The following is an 8,259-nucleotide window of genomic DNA, read 5'->3' as shown; positions in this document are numbered from 1 at the left end:
TTTAAATCAGCAGAGAGCCAAGTTTGTTGTTTCCCCCTGCTTCCAGTCTTTATGCTAAGCTAAGCTAATACCCTCCTGGCTCCATCTCCATATATAGACAGCCATGAGATTGATGTCAATCTTGAGAAAGCGAATAAGTATATTTCAAAATGTTAATATTCCTTTCAAAGAGTGTACAAGCAAGTCACATATTATACAGTGGTGTGAAAAAGTGTTTGCCCCCTTCCTGATTTCTTATTTTTTGCATGTTTGTTACACTTAAATGTTTCAGATCATCAAACAAATTTAAATATTAGTCAAAGATAACACAAGTAAACACAAAATGCAGTTTTTAAATGAAGGTTGTTATTATTAAGGGAAAACAAAATCATTGAATAAAATGTAATAAATAGATTTAAAAGGCGATGCACAGAGGTGGTAAAGGTAACGGAAAACTGCCGACTCCAGAGTAGTGAAGATCTGCTGTTTGATGGTCATTCATTTAGTAAGTAAATGTCCCCATTTTGTTTGTATGGTACATATCCACTCTCATAAGCATGCACAATATAAACAAAACGGGATGCCAATAAAGACATAACTAAACATAACTTTTACTTGTTTACAAGAAAACTCCATGGAGCACCTTTAAGTGTTGATTCTCTCATTCACTCGATTTGTACTCCCAATTGACGTTAGTCAGGGAGCCAACAACATAACTTAATGCCAACCATAACAAGGAATGTCTGAATTCTTGTACTAGTGGCAGCCAGTCCTTGCTTACTGTGTGTAAATTAATCAGGTTGTGTTTTCAAAATGAGCACTGCAAACTCTGCCTAGGAAAGTACTACCCCCAGAGCAGGGACTTTTTTGGCACTAGGAACTCTGAGAAACTGAATTTATACCCTGGTTCCTCCTAAAATGCAGGGACAGTTCCTTAGTTCCTGAACTGCTACCCATTAAGGGAAGTCCTAACACAGCATACAAGGATATTTTAGACAACAATGTGCTTCCAACTTTGTGGCAATATTTAGAGGAAGGTCCTTTCCTGTTGACATTTCCCCGGAGCACAAGGAAAGACTTTTTCAGTATTAAAGAAATGGTTTTCCCAGTTTGGGGTGGATGAATTTGCCTGGTCTGCACAGAGCCCTGACCTCAACCCCATCCAACACTTTCGGGATGAACTGGACCACCAACTGAGAACCAGGCTTTATCGCCCAATATCAGTGTTGGACCTCACTAATGCTTGTGTGGCTGAATAGGAGCAAATCCCAGCAACATGTGTTGGAAAGCCTAAAACCAGAAGAGCGGAGGCTGTTGTAGCAGGAGATTAATGCCCATTGTTTTGGAATGTTATGTTCATTAACCACATGTGGGTGTAAAGTTCAGGTGTCCACATACTTTTGGCCATGTAGTGTATCACTGCTGGATCATTTTCCTTATTTCACTTTCATCATGTTCCTTATTTTACTTCATTCTCATTTACATATCACAATTTCAATTCATTTACATTATCTCTAGCTATCTTCCCTTTTGGTTTCAGCTGTGCAGAATCCTGGCAGTGTTTATCATCTCACTATCCAAATGACTTTCTTTTTTTACATTAACTATAAAAGATTAAAGAAACCATTTCGTGGAATTGGATTAATATAATCCCACTGCATGTAATCTGTCACTGTCCAAACCTGAGAAGCCTCTATATGACAAGCAATATGAGATTATAATATTAATCTCAGTGTTGAATTTGGAGATAAGGGAGAGCACTTGTTCTTTGCTGATGCAGAATACAACAATGATACACAGTCTTTCTGTCAAATGAAAACCTCATAACTCCAGTTTTTAGTGATTTTCATGGTTTCATACTCAAGTATGGGTTGAAATTGCATAGCCCTTTGTTTTAAACTCAAAAATCCATGGTGGTCAAGACAAATTTCTAAAAGGTGATGTTTTTAGCTGAAAACATCTCTCTTAACATCTCAGGGAAATGTATTGATTGCATTGCAGCTTTGAGAAATAATATAAAATACAAGTTCACTCTACAAACACTAGCCCAGTATACAGAGTAAAAAGATTCTGTTTTGAGTAAAAGTTCATCATCTGAATCTCCATGGGACCCGAGCCCACGCTGTGGTCTTCATCCAGGTTTTCTGGCGTTAGGCGCGACAGAGCAGCTTGGAGGCTTGGAGGCTGGAAAAGCTCTTGTTTCGGAGCTCCGGAGGACTTACACACCTCGGGGCTTCCCGAGGCAACAGGCTGGCCTTTGTCTGTCCCATCCACTGCACCAAGGAGATGATATTACAGTCACAACGCCATGGGTTGTCATGGAGGTACAGTTTCTTCAGGTCTGAGAGGAGTTAGAAAAGAAAAATTGTCACTAAAAGTGAATCATGTTGGCATCAGTAAATGATGTAGTCATTTCTACCTCTGCTATTATGAGTCACTCCTTTGTTCCTGTGAAAATGAGAAAGTGAAAAGGAAGGGTGGTGGTAGTCTTACCAGGTATATGGAGGAACATGTTTCCATCCACTGTCTTCAGGCGGTTTCCACTGAGAGCCAGCTGAGAAAGCTTGGCCATGTTCCTGAATACATCAGGTGGCAGGTGCTCCAGCTTGTTGTTCCTCAGGTAGAGCTCCTGGTTTAATATTTGGCACATTCATTTTTGTGGCATTTAGTTGCATGCGCAATAAGAAACGTATGTGCAATGCAGTCTCAATGAACATATGAACAACTATGTGCAAGGGGTGGCTGAATTCAAATGGATGTAAAAATGTTTACTGGTAAGGTCACCTAATTTTCTCAATGTACCAACATTAGCCATGAATACATCTTAAATTAAAAGTTGCTGGTTTTACACAACAGAAAAATGACCAATGTATGGAACAGATCAGATTGTTTTTCACATTAAACTCATTCTGACTTTTTCATCTAATGTTCTGTTTGTATATAAATCCATCATACACTGTGTTACCTGCAAGTTGCCCAGGCCATCCAAAGCTGATGGACTCAATGTGGACAGAAGGTTGTTGTCTAGAACCAGCATCTCCAGAGATCGCAACGGCCTGAATGCTCCAGCTGGAACGGTCTTCAGGCTGAAATTTGGAGAGAGTCAGAATTCCTTAATTAACACCAACAAACTGTACAGGGTGACACAGTGATGCAGTAGTTAGCACTGTTGCCTCACAGCAAGAGGGTTCTGGGTTCGAAACCCAATCTTGTTTTATCTCCTCAATGCAGGAAACACAGCAAAGGTAAATCTCTATGAAGCTGTCTGCTGCAGTTATAGACCTGCAATTACTTCACTTTTTCTCTTTTCTACAATAATGCTACTGTAGTTACTTGTTGTCACTCAGGATAGTTTCATTATTTTGGTGACAACATTTTTGAACGTCCAATTCCAACATTTTAAAATTATTAATTTGAACAATATCCATGCATGACAACTACACTATGGTTAAAGTTAGAGAATAATTGTGGTTATGGCAAAAACATTATGGTTAAGGAAAAGGTTAAGCAATTAAAACACTTGGTTAGGGTTTGGGAAAGATCGTGGTCATGGTTATATCAACAGGATATGCAACAGGAAGGAAACTCAAAACACACACTCAAGACACAAAAGTCGGATTTATCACATGCCCATCCACAACTTTAAACTCCACACCCACCTTGCAAAATAAAGGGCACATGCCATTCTTGCATGGATGTAAATCATGCACTGCAGTATTTATCTGGTGGGGTGGTCCTAACATCCCAGTATCCATGGGATAGGAGTCAGATTCTCACAGCACATAACCACACTAGAAAATCTATCTACTTATGGCATCGCTGAGTGCACTAGGTTTGGCATTGCTAGGTTTATAGAAGCATCCATCAAAGGGTATATGTGATGTGACCTGTTATTGTCTAAGTTGAGGAACATGAGCTTTCTGAGTCCAGTGAAGGCCTTAGGAGAAATCCTCTGGATACGATTCAGGAAAAGGTCCAGAACTTTGAGGGCGATCAGAGGCTTAAAGGCGTTAGATGGGAGCATTGTCAGCGCATTGAGAGGCAGGTCTAAGTCTGACAAGTTCCTCATTCCGGCAAACATCTCAGGTTTGAGGACACCAATCTGGTTCTGTCCCAGCATGAGGAAGCGAAGGTTCAGGAGGTCCTAGAGACATGGAAGGAACAACAGTTTTTATGGTCAGATTTTTGCAGCGTGATTGCTGTACATGTAATCTATTCCTCTCCAGACTCTTTACCTGGAATCCCCTCAGTGGAAGGTTGGTGATGTGGTTGCCGTAGAGATTGAGAAGCATCAGTTGTTTTGCACCAGAGAAGGCCTGGGGGTGGATGGACTTGATGGCATTTCGTTCCAGGTTGATACTCTCAATCTTTGGAATCGATCTCAGAGCATTGGCCTTCAGGTCTGTAATACCATTCTCACCTTCAAACAGCAGTGAGAAAGTTGGTTACCGATGCAGTTACGGCCCACAATGCTCATGTATACTTACAGTAAATATCAGATACATTATTAAGTGTCTTAAACACAGAGGTGGGTAGTAACATTTACTCCATTACATGTACTCAAGTAACTTTTGAGTATATTGTACTTGTCAGAGCAGTTTTAATGCAGCAAACTTTTTACTCTTGAGTATATTTTTAGAGAAAAATCATTACTTTTACTGTTACATTTGAAAACATTCATCGCGCTTTTATTTATTATTTTATGCATTCATGATCCGTTAAGAGGCAGATGGTCAGCTGTCCCATGTCTGCTGGCGCTCTGTTTTCCTCATGTGGAGCAGTCACGCCTCCACATGACTCTTCAGAGCAGCATAATGGCTGAAGCTACAGCAGTAGTATGGCTTTCAATTAGTGCTAGCAGCTGATATTTACAGATGCAGCAGGCTCCAGATGTGAATGCTGGTCTGAGGTCAGTACATTAGAGAACCGTGCTGACACTGAGCTGAAAGAGAGAAAGTGTATGTGGTGTTAATGCTAATAAGTTTAATATATACACACACAATATATCATGCTTCAAAACTACTACTTCTCGTGCTTTCTGCCGTAATGTAAATATTCAAGCTAACGGTGTGCATTTAACTATTCACGCTAATTGTTGTAGCCTGATAAAGAGATAGAAAAGTAGAGACCAAATTATGCACATGAAAAAAGACAAACTACTTGACACATCTGTATTTAATAGGCAATTAATGATGAAACATCCCAGCATTATCTCATAATTAGCTTAAATTAGTCATCTGATATGATACACATTTTCAGAAAGATTAGAAGCTGATTTGGCCACTTCTCTAATCTTATTGACTTCATGTGATTGTTGAGACCTGGATGCGGTAGGCTCACATCTGATCTATGGCTGTCTGTGATGGGAACTGGGACATCTATACTGCAATTATCAGAGTTTAAGGACACATAATAAGTAACACTCTTTATATTTACTTTTTGACATACCAGACAAGGCTATTATGTACATGCACATGATTTGCTGATTTATTTGCCATATCATAATATACAAGACAACAATCAAAGAATATATGTTACGATTCACAAAGGCAGACTCATACGCAGACTCAGACACAGAGAGGTGAGTTAGAGATATGAGGGATTTATTGTATAGTTCACCATAGTTTTGATGGGATTGAGGAAAGGGAGCCAGAGACCAAGTGAGGCTGGCAGGCAGAGTTGCTGGGCGGACAGGCAGGCAGACAGGCAGTGAGTGATCCTGAGCACAGGGAGAGCAAGCTTAGCCCTTAGAAAATCATTCTAGTTACACTGCTTGCTTGTGTTTAGAATTATGCTAAGGACGTGAACTACCTCAGGAGTTGAAAAGAACAATCTGGCGATGAGTGGTAGCAAGACCAGGTTTGATACGCCTCAGCGCTTGATTAGTGGATGAGTTGCAGGTGTGCATATTGGAGCAGGTGTGTTGAGTGATGAGTCAGGAGCGCCACACCCACAACACAGACACAACACAGAGAAACAGACAGAGACAACAGAGAAACTCTAAGGTTACGGCACAGGCCGTAACAATATCATTTTAAAATAATTCTATACTTATTGGTGTACTTGATAGAGTATAATATTAATGTAATATATTCTGATCACACTTGAGAGATACAGACTGGGATTATTGTCCTAGTGTATATGTGACAGGTTATCTTATCAGGAGATGATCATTTCCTCACAAATAAATACAGGTGTATGTTCACTTCTTTATTTTTACCTGAGGAAGACCATCTGTGGTTGAAATAATTCCAGTCACATCCACATGGAATAAAAGACTGGGGAAAAAGACAGTAGTCTGCCGGCTTTTTTTATTTATTTAATTTTTTATTTCTTAAGTTACTTGCTACTCAAGTCATTTTTTTCAGTAAATACTTTTGTATTCTTACACAAGTAGTTATTTTGATGACTACTTTTACTTCTACTTGAGTACTTGTTTTTGCAAAGTAACTTTTTTCTTGTACAGTTTTTGGCTACTCTACCCACCCCTTGAACATTCAATTCAATTTTATTTTTATAGCGCCAATTCATAACAGAAGTTATCTCATTGCACTTTTCCTATGAAGCAGGTCTAGACCATCCTCTTTAAAATATTATTTACAGATATCGCAACGATCTTAGGGATGATTTGATTAACCACAAGGTGCGCTCACCTAGTTTGATGATCCAGGCATCAGGGGGCAGTTTGGAGGGAAAGGCACGAAGCCCCCTCTTATGACAGTTGACCTCTGATGTTTCTGGACTGGACTTCCTGTAGCATTTACAGACATCAGGACAGCCCTCCACAGCCTGCACCATCCATAGGATCACCAGCATCAACCACATTAAGTGCTGCATCTTCCCTGCAGAGTGGAGGGTGTAGAGAGGGAGAGACAGAGAAAGAGATAGCCTTGGGATTGCTTCGACACTGACAAAACAGTTATAGTAAATTTTTGTTTTATTTTTCTCTCATTTTGATATGTTTTGATAGATATTAAAGATGAATCCCAGGAATTGAGATCATGGTATTTCACAGGGATTTCCACCAAATTTACTCACTTTTCCTGGGAATATGGTAAATGGATTGTATTTGTATAGCGCCTTTCCAGTGTTCTGACCACTCAAAGTGCTTCACACTACATATCACATTCACCCCATTCACACACAATCATACACTGATGGCAGATGCCAACTGCTCATCAGTACAAAAAAACTGACTCAGTCACACACACGCACACATCGATGGCACACCCCTCAGGACCAATTTGGGGTTCAGTGTCTTGCCCAAAGACACTTCGACATGTGGGCTGGGGGTAGCCGGGTTTAAACCGCCGATGAACCTTCTGATTGATAGACGACCCATTCTATCACCAAGCCACAGCTGCCCCTATTTGCAGTAACCCAGGATTTTTAGCATGAAAGTCCTCGTTCTGTGCAAAAATACATTCCAAACTTCAGCTGAAGCTAATATAAAGTTTCAGCAGACTGAGTTAGTTGAATCAAGTAAGAAATTTTTAGTAAGAAATTCCCTCTGTGGTACTGTCTCTCTGCCCCACTCAGCACACAAACAAAAAGAGGGAATTTGGTACTAAAAATACTGTTACTTTTGTCTAGCTCTTATAAGCTTCAGAATGTACTTTTGCATCAACGAATGTGGATTTTGTTCCCCATAACTTCCGATGAAATCGTGTAAGGATGGGATCTCTTAATGGTCAGTATGAGCAGGAGGAATGATTACAGCCAGCAAAAACTGCTACAATGTACATATATGGCAGTTTTAGGTAGTGACCTCATTTAGGATCCGGTATCTTCTTCACAACTGCTGCAGGGAGAAAAGGCCGTTATCTGGGTGGTTGGGATCCTTAAAGACTCTCCTAGCCTTATTCTTGTAGCGCCGGGTGTAAATATCCTTAAGGCAGGGAAGAGCACCGCCTATTGTATATTCATCTGAACGAACCGCTCTTTGCAGTTCTGTTCGGTGCTGTTTCTGTAATAGGCAGTGATGTTCCCATCAGGAAGCTCTCAGTGGTGCAGGAATAGATATTCCTCAGTATTTGAGGGGATACCTGGAATTTCCTCAAGTGGGTAGTGGGTCCAGTGTGCTGGATAGTGAGGAGCAGATGTAATCCTTGACTAGCCATTCAAAGCACTACAGAGGTGAGTGCCACTGGCGGTAGTCATTAAGGCAGACTGGTCTTGTTTTCTTGGGCACAGGAATGATGGTGGACTTCTTGAAGCACATGGGTATGACACACTGAACCAGGGACAGGTTGAATATCATTGCAAACACCGGCACTAGTT

At 40.4% G+C, this 8,259-nt stretch overlaps 1 protein-coding gene across 1 annotated transcript; it reads right to left on the bottom strand.

Annotated features, from left to right (window-relative positions):
• Positions 1 to 361: 361 nt before the first annotated feature.
• si:dkey-1j5.4 (leucine-rich repeat-containing protein 15) lies at positions 362 to 7,844 on the bottom strand. Its single transcript, XM_044169316.1, has 7 exons — positions 7,748 to 7,844; positions 6,633 to 6,821; positions 4,215 to 4,399; positions 3,867 to 4,123; positions 2,945 to 3,065; positions 2,473 to 2,608; positions 362 to 2,320 (listed from the first exon to the last, which is right to left on the bottom strand). Exons 2-7 carry the CDS (start codon positions 6,814 to 6,816, stop codon positions 2,130 to 2,132), a joined length of 1,074 nt encoding a protein of 357 aa, XP_044025251.1. The 5' UTR covers positions 6,817 to 6,821; positions 7,748 to 7,844; the 3' UTR covers positions 362 to 2,129.
• Between the last annotated feature and the right edge of the window lie 415 nt (positions 7,845 to 8,259).

Source organism: Siniperca chuatsi, linkage group LG16, assembly GCF_020085105.1.
Source record: "Siniperca chuatsi isolate FFG_IHB_CAS linkage group LG16, ASM2008510v1, whole genome shotgun sequence".
In the NCBI taxonomy this organism is placed as follows: Eukaryota; Metazoa; Chordata; class Actinopteri; order Centrarchiformes; family Sinipercidae; genus Siniperca; species Siniperca chuatsi.
The sequence above is the reverse complement of the archived record's forward strand: the minus strand, read 5'-3'. Positions and strand labels throughout refer to the sequence as shown.

Coding starts and splice junctions, on each gene's coding strand:
- si:dkey-1j5.4 (XM_044169316.1), bottom strand. CDS start 6,816: ATGCAGCACTTAATGTGGTTGATGCTGGTGATCCTATGGATGGTGCAG. Junction 3,066..3,866: donor CTCAACTTAGACAATAACAG/GTCACATCACAT, acceptor TCCAAATTTCAG/CCTGAAGACCGTTCCAGCTG. Junction 2,321..2,472: donor CATGTTCCTCCATATACCTG/GTAAGACTACCA, acceptor AACTCCTCTCAG/ACCTGAAGAAACTGTACCTC.